At 43.8% G+C, this 15,785-nt stretch overlaps 1 protein-coding gene across 4 annotated transcripts; it reads left to right on the forward strand.

Annotated features, from left to right (window-relative positions):
• The first annotated feature begins 1,236 nt into the window (after positions 1-1,236).
• On the forward strand, positions 1,237-14,711 carry LOC136758366 (uncharacterized). 4 transcript variants are annotated; one of them, XR_010819963.1, is made up of 7 exons: positions 1,237-1,809; positions 3,050-3,195; positions 3,792-3,863; positions 3,993-4,121; positions 4,344-4,776; positions 10,672-12,895; positions 13,031-14,711. XR_010819963.1 is itself a non-coding variant. In XM_066712638.1 (5 exons), the coding sequence occupies exons 1-5, from the start codon at positions 1,797-1,799 to the stop codon at positions 4,710-4,712; spliced, it is 729 nt and encodes a 242-aa protein (XP_066568735.1). In that variant the 5' UTR covers positions 1,237-1,796; the 3' UTR covers positions 4,713-6,788. The 4 variants fall into 4 exon arrangements, 1 of the variants encoding a protein (XP_066568735.1); XR_010819964.1 differs by having other exon boundaries at positions 10,672-10,849; positions 12,657-14,711; XR_010819962.1 differs by having other exon boundaries at positions 10,672-14,711.
• Positions 14,712-15,785: the final 1,074 nt, after the last annotated feature.

A 15,785-nucleotide genomic window follows, 5' to 3' on the forward strand; every position in this document is an offset into this window, starting at 1 on the left:
TGCATTGCCCTGCTTGAGAGGCGTGTCAAGTGGAAAACAGCTGAAGAGATCCGATCGTGCTGATAAAGGGAGGTCCGTTCTACAGCGGGGGAGACAGCCACCAGTCACACAAAGGGGAAACACAGCGCCCAGAAAAGCCCTGAGTAAGACAAACCGGGTGGCACACGACACCACCGATGTGGGGGTGCAATGTGTGAAAGTGAACCAACCGAGCTCCGCTACTGTAAAAAGAGGTAAACGGGGTAAAAACACGGTTAAAGCCACCACTAGTGGGGATACTGAGATGAAATGTGATCAATCACCCTGTGTTGACATACAGACCCCTGGTGATTGTAGGGCCCTGGTGTTTAGCAAGATATGCAGTCAGCTTGTGGAGGCGTTAAACACCGCTCAGTGCAAAATACATGTTTTGACAAATTTGTTAAAACATGTATTTTGCAGTGAGTGGTGTTTACCCATATCTCGCTAAACAGTGGACTACTGTGAATGTATTATACAACTCACTTTCTAATGTATTTTCCTATTTGGACCTATTTTAAACAAAAACACCTGTAGTGTTGCAGTTACAACTACAATTGTACAACTACAATTATTAGTTGTATTCTTTTTTGTATATCAGTTTCTAATATTAATATTATTATTGTGGTGGTGTTGTAATTTATTGTTATTAACCAATACATTTGGTTTATTTCTGTATATTCTCTTCATTCTATCCTCCACTCTCTCTGCCCATCTCCCTCATTCCCTCCTCTCCTTCCCTGTCTCCTCTCTTCCTCTCTTTCTCTTCCTCTGTCCCTCTCCTCCCCCTCCCTCCATCCCTCTCTCTTCCGTTATAAACAGGATAAGTGATACAATGCTTGGGAATTCTACAGAGAGAGAGAGGGAGAGAGAGAGGGGAGTCAGTTAATGAAAAACATATTGTACTACAAAAGAATTCAACATGAGAGAGAAAGAAACAGGGAGAGGGAGTTTGTGTAAGCATATTGACTGACTGGACACTATAGGACATGAACACTGACTGATTTGACACTACAGGACCTTAACACAGAGTGGACAGTACAGTACATTAACACTAATTGAGTGAGTGCACTCCACAGTGTGTTAATGGCCCGAGAGAGAGAGAGGAGTGTGAGTGAGGAGATGGGGGAGGGAGTGGGCAATGAAGGGGAGGTGGGAGGGGCAGAGAGAGAGAGAGAGAGAGAGAGAGAGAGAGAGAGAGAGAGAGTATGGAATGTACTTTCAGTTTTTAAGTGAACAAGCAAAAACAGGAGAGAGAAAGGAGAGTGACAGACAGGAAGTCCAGAACCAGCTTCTGCTCAAGAGATAGAGAGGTATAAAGGAGAAAAAGAGAGAAAGAGAGGGAGAGATACAGACAACGTGTTGTATAATCTATTGTAGTATCAGAAGGGACGTGAGAGAAAAAGGAGGGAGGAAGGCAGGGGGAGAGGGAGGGAGGGACATCAGGAAAGCCCCAAAGTCAGATAAATAAAAGATTTTATTCCAAGATTGATTGAGACATAGATATATATATAGAGAGGGGGAGAGTGTATAGTATTTAGGAATATAGATAGAGAATAGTTATTTTGTATAGGGAGGTAGATAGATAGAGAGAGAGAGGGAGAGAGAGAAGGGGTAGAGTAAAGTAGCATATAGAAGCATATAGATACATAATAGCTCTTCTGTATAGGGAGGTATAGAGAGATAGATAGATAGAGAGAGAGAGAGAGAGAGAGAGAGAGAGAGAGAGAGAGAGAGAGAGAGAGATGGGAAAGAGAGATGATTGAGGAGATGCCAGGATGCACCTGACAGGTAACCAATTTTGAATAATTGATCTGTAACGATTTAATTTATCTTCTTCTGCTCTTCTGTAGTTATCATTTATTTCTATTTCTCTCTTTTTCTCTCTCACTCTCTCCTTCTCCCTCTATCTCTCTCCCCCGTTCCCTCTCTCCTTCTGTATGTGAGTGTGGGCGGAGCTCTGAGGGAGTGGGAGAGTGTGGGCGGAGCCGCTCAAGATCTGTGCTATTGTTATTGTTTTGTACAGTGGTTAAAAGTGCTGTAATGGGGATCAGAGGGTAGATTGTATTGGAGGAGGAGATAGGGATGCGTACTCACATTAGGGGAGGAGATAGGAAAGTGTGGGGGTAGAGGGTGGGTGTCACTCAGGGAAGTGTGGGAGTAGAGGATGGGTGTGCAGAGCTCAGGGATTGTGGGGGTAGAGCGTGGGTGGGTGGAGCTCAGGGAGTGTGGGGGTTTAGGTGGCCTAGTAGAGCAGGAGAAGCAGGTTATACAGGTCAAGGAGCTGGGCGCTTTGCGGGTCTGGTGGGCTGGAGGGTTCAGAGACTCAGAAGACAGAATAACCTTTTTAACAGGAGACGCACATGGGCAGCGCGGTACAGGTGGACTGGGTCGGAGATTGGAGGGGTGATGTTGGCTTCAATCACGGTTCAATTAAATTAAATTTAAATCATCCAATGACTCTGGTTTTATCTATTTTTGGCCATGGTGTACAGGCCAGATCACTCTCTTGCCTTCGTTGATGCTGGTGGGGTGTGCCAGACAGTTCTGTCAACAGTACCCTGGGAGTGCCACCAGGGGTGTCAATGAGTCGGCGAGTCCCTGCGGACTGGGAACACGTTGGACTCACAGTCGGAAAGGCCGCCCTGGCAGACCTGCTGGGCGACCAGGCACCATGGCCTCTGGTCAGGGCGAGGCTCCAGAGTGTGCCTCTGAGTGACGCCCCCACCAAGGGCCAGAGCTGGCCGATCCCCTGCCAGCAGGACACCATGCTGCTGATCAGGGCCATGGTGGAGATCTCCAGGCTGCTGGATTTGAAGACGGGTGTCATTGCGCTGGACCAGGAGCAGGCTGTGACCTGGCTGAGTGCCAGTCAGTGCCCTTCCACAGGGGGCTGCTGGACGTGGAGAGCAGGATGGCTGCTTTCTGTTTGCGGTTCCTGCCGAAGCTGCTGGACGAACTGAGACCCCTGTCCTGCAGTGATTAGTTAAACTCATCTCCCTCTCTCTCTCGCTCCCTCTCTGTCTCTCAGCATCAGTGTGGTGGGCGTGGTCAGTGTGGGTGCTCTGTGCTCATTGTCCAGGGGTCAGTGTTCATTGTCCAGAAGGTGATGACCAGTACTCCCTGGGCATTATCCGGCACCTGCTGACCATCACAGAGAAACAGAACAGCAGCTTTGTGAGTCACAAATATTATTATTGTTACTGTCATTATTATTATTATTTTATTTTCTGTTGTTGTTATTATCATTTTGGTTGTTTGCGCTATATATACCTGTTTATAACAGATTAAAAATACAGATAACGACAACAGCAAAACAGCAACCACACAAACACAGACCCTGCCTGACTGACTGACACACACTGACAGACACACACGCACACACAGACTGACACACACACACTGACTGACAGACACTGACTGACTGACACACACTGACAGACACACACACACACACACACAGACTGACCCACACACACTGACTGACAGACTGACACACTGAAACACTGACAATCGGAGAAAACAGGCTGCAATAATAATACTTCCATATACGTACGGCAACTTACATATTATCATGAACATAAACATGAAAATACTACACTATTACTGATGCACACGACTCCTAAACTATACTGCTGCTGTCTCACTGCATCCTGCTGTAGACATGATACAGACCCAGTCATATATCAAGCACAGCATGAATTGATCATGTGCTAGCTGTGTTAGAAGTGAGTGTTATGTTAATTGTGTGTTAATTGTGTTAATTGCTGCAGAGGGAGGTGTTTCCCAAGAATTATCGCATCTCTCATCACTACAGCACGGCTCTGCTCTGCACTCCTGACACCGTGAGTCCTGTTTCACACGGCAATCGATATTATTGATATTGTTACTATTAGTTGTTATAGTAGTGACTCTGCCTCAGACAGTCTGTGTCCTGTCTGTGTGCTCAGCTCTGTCCTGTCCCCCCCCCCCAGTGCTGTGTGCTCAGGGCAGCGGCGGTGCTGTCTCGCTCCTGGACGTCTCTGCTGTCTCTGCTGTACAGAGAGAACCTGGTGTACCGCTTCATTGAACAGACTGTGGAGACTCTGCACTCCCTCACACAGGTACCACTGACACACTGACACACACACACACACACACACACACTGACTGATACACTGACTGACTGACACACTGACTTGCTGACACACTGACACACACACTGACTGACTCAAATAGTTAGTGTGTCTGTATTGTAATAACCTCTCTCTCTCTCTTTCTCTCTCTCTCTCTCTCTCTGTCTTTGTCTCGCTCGCACTCTCTCTTTCTCTCTTTCTATCTCTCAGAGGGTGCAGGAGCCTGAGGATCTGTCCTTCCTGCCCTCCCTCTCCTCCACCCCAGAGGAGCTGCTCTTCTTCACCTCATCCCTTCTTGTTCACTGGTTGGAACTGGACTGTGTGGACGCCGCCTCGGGCTGTATCTTCCCCACTGCAACCACTGGAGAGGAGGAGGAGCAGCTGGAGAAGGAGGGAGAGGGAGAGGGGAGAGGAGAGAGGGAGGGAGAGAGAGGGGAGAGGGAGGGAGAGAGAAGAGAGAGAGAAGGGGGCTGTGGTAATAATTCTCAGATGCTATTGCCTATCAGTGTCCATTGTGTGACATTGTACTTTCTCGCCCTCTCCCTCTCTCTCTCTCTCTCTCTCTCTCTTATTCATTAGCTCTGGTACCTATTGATCTCTTTACAGTATCAATCCCCTCTGGCTCCCACAGACAGACACTTGTGTAGGTGCAGTATTACTCAGTAAAGAGCGCTCTGTGTGTGTGTGAGAGAGAGAGATAAAGAGAGAGTGAGATGAGAGGGATAAAGAGAAAGAGAGGGGAATAGAGTAATATAGACACAAACTTGACACTACAGCGCAGTCACCATATAAATCAAGAACATAAGAACATAAGAAGAATCAATAAATCCACTGTTATATAAATAAATAAGCCATTAGGCACAGAGTAGAGAAAAACAAAAACCCCCATTGAAAGCAGCATTATTATAGGATAAAATAAATCTCTGGGGGTCCATGGCTTAAGGCCTAGGCCTAATGGTTGCCTCCCCTCCAGGCAGTATAGTTGTTACAGCAGCAAGGAGATCAGAAAGTTCTTAAATGGAGCTGCTGGCTGTGATCTTCCCTCTGGTGGGGGGCTAAAATTGTGCTCAGGTACTGGTCATGCAGTGCAGGACATCTCCAAAGACAGTTGTGCACTGCATGTCCATGGCACACCGCCAGCACTACAGGCTCGAAAACCAGAGACTGAACAGATGAGTCTGCAGCTGTAATTTGAAGATTGTTCCACAGTTTCAGGGCCCTATAATTGAATGCCTGACCACCTGCGGTTTTCTTGTGTGTTTTAGGGAGCACTAAGTAAGCAACTTCCTGGGATCTGCGACCTGGAATGTATTTTGATAAGGAGATCTTTTAAGTAGGGAGGTGCCAGTCCCTTTAGTGCTTTAAATACTAGTAATAGCACTTTGAAATCTATCCTGTAGCGCAGGGGTTCCCAAACTTTTTCTGCCCAAGGACCCCTTTGCCAATCAGATTCTGGATGAGGACCCCACCTACAAAAACGCTGCAACTGCCTCATTATACTACGTTAATAAAAGGAAAAATGGAGAACATAGAACCTTATTCTTAGCTGATAAGTTCAGATCCATAGAAGAGTTCAAATCACTGTACGTTCTTTCATAATTGATCAACTAAAATATGTATTTATTTAAAAAAGAATGAAAATATTTGTTATATTTTTAGGAGAGGGGGGGCGGGGTGCCCCAGTTTGGGAGCCTCTGCTGTAGCGCATGGGCAGCCAGTGAAGAGAAGCTCATTCTGGAGTGATGGCATTACAGTAATCCAATCTAGATGTAACAAATGCGTGTATCAGTTTCTCATTGTCCTGTAACAAGAGGAATTGTCTCAGTCTAGCAATGTTTCTAAGCTGGAGGAAGGAGGATCTCGACACATTCTGAATGTGTGATTCTAAGGATAGATTATGATCACAGATGACACCCAGGTTTCGTGCCATCTCTGTAGGAGAGAAATTAAAGTTGTCATAAACCAGTTTTGTCAGTGTATGATGAACAGTTAGATTTCTCTCTTATCAGAATTATGCAAAAGGAAATTACTTGTCATACAGTTTTTATCTTGGACAGACAGCAGATTAGTGTTTCTATGTCTCAGATATTGTTCAGATTTTCTGGCAAATATAATTGTGTGTCGTCTGTGTAGCTGTTAAAGTTAACATTATTCACTGGATAATATCACCTAATGGAACAAGTAATGTAAAAAGTAATGAAACAAGAATAGGTCCGAGGACTGAGCCCTGTGGCCCTGTGAGCGCCTCAGTTACATTTGAGTGGTTCTCATTAATCTGTACATATTGGAGTCTTTTTGACAGATATGATTTAAAGCAGGACAGGACATTGTGAGACAGGCCAACAAGGTTTTCTAAGAGGTGTATCAGGATGATATGGTCAATTGTGTCAAAAGTCTTGATGAAGTCTAGTAAAATATTAACAGCAACAGGCTGTCCAGCAAAAGACTACATTGTTGAATACCTTCAATGGGGCTGTTTCAGGACATTGGCTGGTAGGAAACCCTGCAAAAAAATGAACAGTAGAAGTGCTGTGAGAGGAAGAGATAGAGAGAGAGGTTGTGTATTAATTAAGAAAAAAATGAACTACGCCGCAGTGATCGCCCTACTGTGTGTAAATAAAGAGGGAAGGAAATAAAGCAGGTCTTGTCATCTGAGTGTTTGCATTGTCACTTATTTGTGCCAAGGTGATTGACCTGCCTCCTCACAGTAACACTGGCTGCGTTCACGACATGCAGACATTCCTAAGTCTGTGCAGATTCTGCACAGACTCTGTGACAAAACTGTCCAAATTCATCGTCTGCGTGAACTCAGCAGGAAAAGATGTCACCGGGTCGCAAATCCACAGGCTTAAAGTCTGCACGGCCGCGCAGCTTCTCAAGAGGTACTGCGCGATGTGAGATGTGAATCGCCCTTGAATCATGTCATGAAGGATCTTATGAATTTCATGCTAGATATGGCAAAGTACAACAGAAATATAATATTTCAAAGTTTGACAGTTCAACAATAAAATCATATACATGCTTTAGTGCTGTACGTATAAATTATAATACATGGAAATTAGGTTATGTGCATTTGTAAGTTGCACACCTGGCAATAATACATACAAAATGTTTTACATGTGTATTTCTTTCAAAGCACTTATTTAGTGTAGATTGGAAACCAGTGTAAATATACTGCTCAAAAAAATTAAGGGAACACGTAATCATCACAGTATAACACCAAGTCAATTAAATGTAAGGGATACCAATCTGTCCAGTTAGGAAGCCTAAGCGATTGTGAATCAATGTCACCTGTTTTGGTGCAAATGAAAGTGACAACAGGTGCACAGGAGAGGCAACAGCAAGACAACCCCCAAAAAGGGAATGGTTTTGCAGGTGGCCACAGACAACTACTCTCTCCTTATCCTTCCTGACTGATTCTTCTCTAGTTTTGAGTTTTGCTGTGTCCTTGTCACTACTGGTAGCATTAGGTGGGAACAGGAGGAGCACTGCCAGAGCCCTACAAAATGACCTCCAGCGGGCTACTGGTGAGCATGTTTCTGACCAAACTGTCAGAAACAGACTCCATGAGGGTGGCATGAGGGCCCGACGTCCTCTAGTGGGACCTGTGCTCACAGCCCAGCACCGTGCAGCTCGATTGGCATTCGCCAGAGAACACCAGAATTGGCAGGTCCTCCATTGGCGCCCCGTTCTCTTCACAGATGAGAGCAGGTTCACACTAAGCACATGTGACAGACGTGAAAGAGTCTGGAGACGTTGTGGTGAATGTTATGCTGCCTGCAACATCATCCAGCATGACCGGTTTGGAGGTGGGTCAGTGATGGTCTGGGGAGGCATATCCTTGGAGGGTCGCACAGACCTCCACATACTAGCCAACGGTACCCTGACTGCTGTTAGGTACTGAGATGAAATCCTCAGACCCATCGTCAGACCTTACGCTGGTGCAGTGGGCTCTGGGTTCCTCCAGGTGCAGGACAATGTCCGGCCTCATGTGGCCAGAGTATGTAGGCAGTTCCTGGATGACAAAGGCATTGATGCCATTGACTGGCCCTCACATTCCCCACACCTGAATCCAATTGAGAACCTTTGGGACGTTATGTACAGTGAGGGAAAAAAGTATTTGATCCCCTGCTGATTTTGTACGTTTGCCCACTGACAAAGAAATTATCAGTCTATAATTTTAATGGTAGGTGTATTTTAACAGTGAGAGACAGAATAACAGCAAAAAAATCCAGAAAAACGCATTTCAAAAAAGTTATAAATTGATTTGCATGTTAATGAGGGAAATAAGTATTTGATCCCCTATCAATCAGCAAGATTTCTGGCTCCCAGGTGTCTTTTATACAGGTAACGAGCTGAGACTCTCTTAAAGGGAGTGCTCCTAATCTCAGCTCGTTACCTGTATAAAAGACACCTGTCCACAGAAGCAATCAATCAATCAGATTCCAAACTCTCCACCATGGCCAAGACCAAAGAGCTGTCCAAGGATGTCAGGGACAAGATTGTAGACCTACACAAGGCTGGAATGGGCTACAAGACCATCGCCAAGCAGCTTGGTGACAAGGTGACAACAGTTGGTGCGATTATTCGCAAATGGAAGAAACACAAAATAACTGTCAGTCTCCCTCGGTCTGGGGCTCCATGCAAGATCTCACCTTGTGGAGTTCCAATGATCATGAGAACGGTGAGGAATCAGCCCAGAACTACACGGGAGGATCTTGTTAATGATCTCAAGGCAGCTGGGACCATAGTCACCAAGAAAACAATTGGACTGAAATCCTGCAGCGCCCGCAAGGTCCCCCTGCTCAAGAAAGCACATGTACAGGCCCGTCTGAAGTTTGCCAATGAACATCTGAATGACTCAGAGGAGAAATGGGTGAAAGTGTTGTGGTCAGATGAGACCAAAATCGAGCTCTTTGGCATCAACTCAACTCGCCATGTTTGGAGGAGGAGGAATGACACCATCCCCACCGTCAAACATGGAGGTGGAAACATTATGCTTTGGGGGTGTTTTTCTGCTAAGGGGACAGGACAACTGCACCGCATCAAAGCGACGATGTACGGGGCCATGTACCGTCAAATCTTGGGTGAGAACCTCCTTCCCTCAGCCAGGGCATTGAAAATGGGTCGTGGATGGGTATTCCAGCGTGACAATGACCCAAAACACACAGCCAAGGCAACAAAGGAGTGGCTCAAGAAGAAGCACATTAAGGTCCTGGAGTGGCCTAGCCAGTCTCCAGACCTTAATCCCATAGAAAATCTGTGGAAGGAGCTGAAGGTTCGAGTTGCCAAACGTCAGCCTCGAAACCTTAATGACTTGGAGAGGATCTGCAAAGAGGAGTGGGACAAAATCCCTCCTGAGATGTGTGCAAACCTGGTGGCCAACTACAAGAAACGTCTGACCTCTGTGATTGCCAACAAGGGTTTTGCCACCAAGTACTAAGTCGAAGGGGTAAAGTACTTATTTCCCTCATTAACATGCAAATCAATTTATAACTTTTTTGAAATGCGTTTTTCTGGATTTTTTTGCTGTTATTCTGTCTCTCACTGTTAAAATACACCTACCATTAAAATTATAGACTGATCATTTCTTTGTCAGTGGGCAAACGTACAAAATCAGCAGGGGATCAAATACTTTTTTCCCTCACTGTATCAGTGCATCCAACGCTGCGAAGTAGCGCCACAGACTGTCCAGGAGCTCACTGATGCCCTGATACAGGTCTGGGAGGAAATCCCCAGGACACCATCCTCCGTCTCATCAGGAGCATGCCCAGATGTTGTCGGAGTGCATACAGGCACGGGGGGGGCATATACACTACTGAGTCACATTATGAGTTGCTGTGATAAAATTCACGCAAGGTGGAACAGCCTGTGATTTCAATTGTTTACTTTGATTTTCGGTGCAAGTTTGAATCCAGCCCCCAATCGGTTGGTGATTCTGGTTTCCATTGATCGTTGTTACATCATTTTGTTCTCAACGAATAACACAATGTACAGTAAAGATGTTGATCTTTAATATATTTTGTTCATCGAGATCGATGTGTGATTTAAGTGTTCCCTTAATTTTTTTGAGCAGTGTATAATTTTGTTCACACAAAAAAAACAGTTGTAATTAATTTTATCAGTATTTGAGTATTTAACCCTAAAGTGTCTCAACAATGAGCAGGAATAAAGTTCCATTTCAAATATGAAATATGAACCATCAATAATGGGTTATTTCCCCTTTAAGAACCCAGAATTCTGAAGCATCTATGCCAACCCTCACGATAGTGTGACTCCTATATCCCTGAAAATATAAAAGTGTGTAGGAGCAGCCATTCCTCTTTTTTACTCTCCTTGCCTTGTACTTGTTTGTTACTTAGCCCTCACTGCCTTGTGTGGTGCGGAAGCCTGTGTCTCTTGTAGTCATCCTTCCCAGGTGTAGTGAACGTCTTGTCTCCTCGTTTTCGTGCTGTCTCCACTACTGTACTAATATTTCGGTGTCCTGGCGTTGTCTTGTTGTGATTACATGGAGTATATTATCTGTGTTTCTTCACAGGAACGTGAGCTGTATTCTGGTACTGTCTCTGCAGCAGTGCAGTCAACCTTGGGTCCCCCTTACACTTGGGAGTAGCTGGAATACTGGGTCCAGTGCACCCAAGACTTGTGGATGCTCACCACAATGCAGACTGGGTACTCTCTACAATTCTCCTGCTGCTGGGCCATTTAGGGTTGTGGTAAGGTCATTGCACTGTGGCGTGGGAGACGGGGGTTTGAGTCTCACTATGGCCAGAATGAAAAGTATGTTACAATATGACATTTCTCTACAGGTATGCTTGGCCCCTTCATCATTGAGAGGTATGCAAAAAAATATCAAGAGAAAGAAAATGTTGTATAGCGCATACAAAAGGGATAGAGATGAAACAAAATACAAAGGATATGTTGAACTGCAAAGAGATCTTAAGAAAGGGATCAGGAAAGCAAAGAGGGAAATAGAAAGAAACATAGCTCTGGAGCTAAAACTAATGCAAAGAGCTTTTTTCAATATTACAACAGCAAGCGGTCAATAAAGGAGGAAGTCAAATAGATAAAGGGCAAAAATTGAGGCATCTTGGAAAACTAACAAGATGTGGCTAATATTCTAAATGAGTATTTCACAGAGGTTTTTACAAAAGAAAAAACAGATGACATGCCACAGGTTGACAATCAGTCCAGTCAAACCCTAAGATAGATCAGGATAAATGAGGAGGAGGTACTAAAGGGACTAGCAGAATTAAAAACAAACAAATCACCTGGGCCAGATGGGATATTTCCAACAGTACTTAAAGAAATGAGGGAAATTATTTATAGGCCGCTAAGTCAAATATTCCAAATGACACTTAGAACAGGGGATGTGCCGACTGACTGGAAGACAGCAAATGTCAAACCAATCCACAAGACAGGGGACAAAACTGAGCCAGGAAATTACAGACCAATCAGTCTCACCTGCATCACCTGTAAAATGTTGGAAAAAATGATTAGACAGAAAATAGAGGAGCATCTTAATGAAAACCATATTCTTGGAGATAGACAACATGGGTTTAGACGAGGCAGATCATGTCTTACTAATTTATTAGAATTTTTTGAACATGCAACTGCAGCTGTAGATCAGGTGAAAGCATATGATATGATATACTTAGATTTTCAAAAAGCTTTTGATAAGGTTCCACACCAAAGACTGATCCTCAAATTGGAAGCTGTAGGCATTCAGGGTAATGTAAGTAGACGGATTATGAACTGGATTATGAACTGGTTGATGTCTAGGAAACAGAGGGTGTCGATTAGAGGAGTCGCTTCTAACTGGAGTGAGGTTGTTAGTGGAGTTCCACAGGGATCAGTACTAGGGCCTGTGCTTTTTCTAATCTATATTAATGATCTGGACTCTGGGATAGTTAGCAAACTTGTCAAATTTGCAGATGATACTAAAATAGGTGGCTCAGCAGATACAATCTCGGCAGCACAGGCTGTTCAGAGGGACTTAGATAATATTCAGTTGTGGGCGACACCTGGCAGATGAAATTCAATGTGGACAAGTGCAAGGTAATACACGCAGGTAACAAAAATGTCCACTATAATTACACTATGGGAGGAATAGAACTAGATGAAGTAACGCATGAGAAAGACCTAGGAGTCTATGTGGACTCCTCACTTTCTCCATCCAAACAATGTGGGGAAGCAATAAAAAAGGCAAACACAATGCTAGGGTATAGTGTCAAAAGTGTAGAATTGAGAACAAGGGCAGTGATGTTCAGACTGTACAATGCACTAGTTAGACCTCATCTGGATACTGTGGACAGTTCTGGGCTCCACACTTCAAGAAAGATATCGCTGCTCTAGAGGGAGTTCAGAGGAGAGCAACCAGACTTATTCCAGGTCTGAAGGGAATGTCCTACTGAGATATTCACCATACTACCTGCTGTTTGGGAGATCCCCAAGACTCCCAATTGACGTCCTTTTCAATCTCAATGCTGATGGAAAACAGGAAACTTATCAACTCTGTTACAGACTGGCAAAAGAGAATGAAGGAAGCATACCACATTGCATCCAGAGCAGCCAACAGAGAAGCAGCCAGGGGAAAAGTATACTACGTTAGAAGAGTCCATGGCAATGACTTGCAGTCTGGTGGCCGAGTGCTCATCCGCAACCTGACTGAAAGAGGGGGACTGGGCAAGATCCGGTCGTACTGGGAAGATAAGGTTCACATAGTGGTACAGAGGAAAAGCAAGGAAAGTCCTGTCTATGAGGTAAGACCAGAGAGTGGTGAAGGTAGAAGTCGTGTGATTCACAGGAATCTGCTGCTGCCATGTGATCACTTACCACTGGAAAAACCTGAAAAGACTTCATGCCAGATTAAAACAAAGATTAATGATTCTTTGCAGAACAAAAAGAAAGTTATGAGAGAACCACAGCCTCAATCGGACTCCAAGAGTGACTCAGGGGAAGACTACTGACTGACATGCAGGGTGAGGCTACACAGAGACAGGAACCCCAAGACTGGGAACTCAGTCCCAAACCCTCAAGCTCGAGCCTTCCAACCCCAAGCCACACAGCAGCCCCGTGAACACTTGCTGTAAGCTGATGAACATGAGGATCTGCAGTTGGACAGCCACATTGAGTGTGAGGATCAGGTTCTCCATTTAGCTTTCGAAGCAGAACACTCATCTGCTGAAGAGAGACAAAACTCAACACAGCTCAAACTCAACATATCCACAGAGAGAGAGACGCCAACCAAGAATGTTGACTTATGGAAGCTTAGGACAACCTTCTATTGTACAGAGAGACTTGACAGTGAAGGACATGCAAACAACACATTTGTCCTGTTGTCAAATCTTTTGGAGGCCGTGGAACACAATGGACATACAGCCTGTTTATTAGTGTATTACATATTGAATATTGCACATTGTTAATATGGACATTAGAATGTGCTTACCTGTAAATTATTGTAAATATGTGTTTATGTTTCCTGATTAATACATGAGGACAGTATGTCAATGTCTGCTGAAAGGGAAAAATTCTCAGACTAAGGTAAACTGTAGGCCATAAGATTGAGTCTGGTTACAGAAAAGAGTAATGGTAAAAATGGAATGCAAAAGTGGAATGCATCAGGGAGTGTTAAAAAGCGAAATCACTGCTGAGATTAAAACAGTTTGTACCAAAATTAAGTCTATCCAGTCTCAGCTGCAGCAAACCGAGGAGAAGATTTCAGCTGCTTTCTCCACTGTTGACAAGCAAAATAAGCGCGTAGATATTCTCCAGGCTGCCCAGCGCCAAAACTAGCATTAAAGAATCTGAAACTAAGTTAGAGGACAGAAACCGCCGATCAAATTTGCGGATCGTGGGCTTGCCAGAGGGCACCGAGGGAGGGGACCCCATTGACTTCCTGCAAAAATCCCTACCACTGTGGCTGCCATCTATGACCAGGCCTATTGAAATTGAGAGGGCCCATCGCATCTATGATAGATCTAGCGCTCGCAGAGACAGGCCTCGCACCTTCATTTTTAAATTACTTCGCTACACTGATTGGCAGCTCATTCTTAGGGCTGCCAGAAATGTAGCTACACCACCCCGGATAGACGGAAGCTCTCTACTTTGTTTTCCTGATTACTCCGACTTTACTGCCCAGGGAAGAATTTTTTTGCCCCAGTTCAGAAATCTCTTGGGCAGCTTGGAGTCCAGAACTTCTTGTTATACTAGGCAAAACTGAAGATAATTCACAAAGGCCAACCCAATGTGTTTGACTCGGCGAAGGAAGTGGAAAGATTCGTCTTGGGATTATCTAATACTCAATCTATGGACTAGAGCTGCTGCATTATTTCAAACACTAGAAATGTGTGTTTATTGTTTTTTCTCGATATTTTGGAAAAACACAACTGCTCTAATACGGTTAACTGAACCCTACAGCACGGGATCTGCTTAATCGGGACTGTATGTAAGTTACATCCACGTGGTAGTATATGTTGTTGGGGTGTAACTGTTTTTTGTATTACAGTACATCTATCCATATATTGGGATGGGGTTAGTTATGCACTCTCATTTAATTAAATTGTTTTGCAATACAGACATCCTGTTTCTCTTTCTATGCTGCATTATCCTATTATATATTTCTACCTTCCTGAAGTGCATTATGTTTGGGTTTTTGGGTGTGGGTTTTTGCATCTTGGTTCGAAACCACGGAAGCCAATAATTTTTGTTTTTGTTCTGGCAATGAGGGTCACGGCTGCTTCTCTCAGCTAGTCAGTTTTGTTAAAATAGTTCTGTGTTTCTTTTTTGTTCATCAGATTACTTTTATTAGGTAATCACTTGGGAGCACATTGTTATACCAGTGTAGGGCTATTTAAAACATGTTTAATTTTCGTTTATTTGATCTGTCCGATGCTAATTCCAGGATATGTTTACTTCTTCCATTGATGTCTGTTAAATATGCAATATCTGTATACACGCTCAGTACACATGGGAGGAGTGGCCGCCTACTGTCTATTTTAAACCTCCAGAATGGCTAACTATAATTGTATGTCCTGGAACGTGCGTGGTCTTAACTCACCCATTAAAAGAGCAAAATGCTTAGATTTTTTACATCGTAAAAACGTTACATTTGCATTAATTCAGGAGACACATCTCAAATCTGCTGATGTCAATAGATTTCAAAATAAACACTATAAAGTAATTGCTCACTCCTGCGCCTTGAAGAAAACAAAAAGGTACTAATTGTTAACAGAAATGTAAATATTACCATTAATATTGTAGCGTAAGGTACACTTATAAATTTCAATTAAAGAAGTGAATTTATAGTATCACCTTATCACGAATCCTGGAATCTTGTAGAACTCAATTTCTGTAATAATTGGACGCAGACACCAATTCCAAAGATATAAATTGTCAAATTTATTCAAAACAAAGACTAAATGTAGCACTACACTAATTATACAAAAGGGAAAAACTAATTAAAATTCAACTCTAGATCAACAAATCAAAGACAAATCACTTCCGTGACCAAATCAAAGACCATGGGATCGCATATGATAACACAAATCGTTAAACAAAAAAGGTTATAAACACATTGACTACAATACCGGTTAGTAAGACGAAGGTGAGTCTCTCGTTAGTATTGTTAGTCAGACATTAAATAACTACGCA

The sequence above is a fragment of the Amia ocellicauda genome, chromosome 1 (assembly GCF_036373705.1).
Source record: "Amia ocellicauda isolate fAmiCal2 chromosome 1, fAmiCal2.hap1, whole genome shotgun sequence".
Taxonomy (NCBI): Eukaryota; Metazoa; Chordata; class Actinopteri; order Amiiformes; family Amiidae; genus Amia; species Amia ocellicauda.

Coding starts and splice junctions, on each gene's coding strand:
- LOC136758366 (XM_066712638.1), top strand. Junction 3,196..3,791: donor AGAAACAGAACAGCAGCTTT/GTGAGTCACAAA, acceptor TAATTGCTGCAG/AGGGAGGTGTTTCCCAAGAA. Junction 3,864..3,992: donor TGCTCTGCACTCCTGACACC/GTGAGTCCTGTT, acceptor CCCCCCCCCCAG/TGCTGTGTGCTCAGGGCAGC.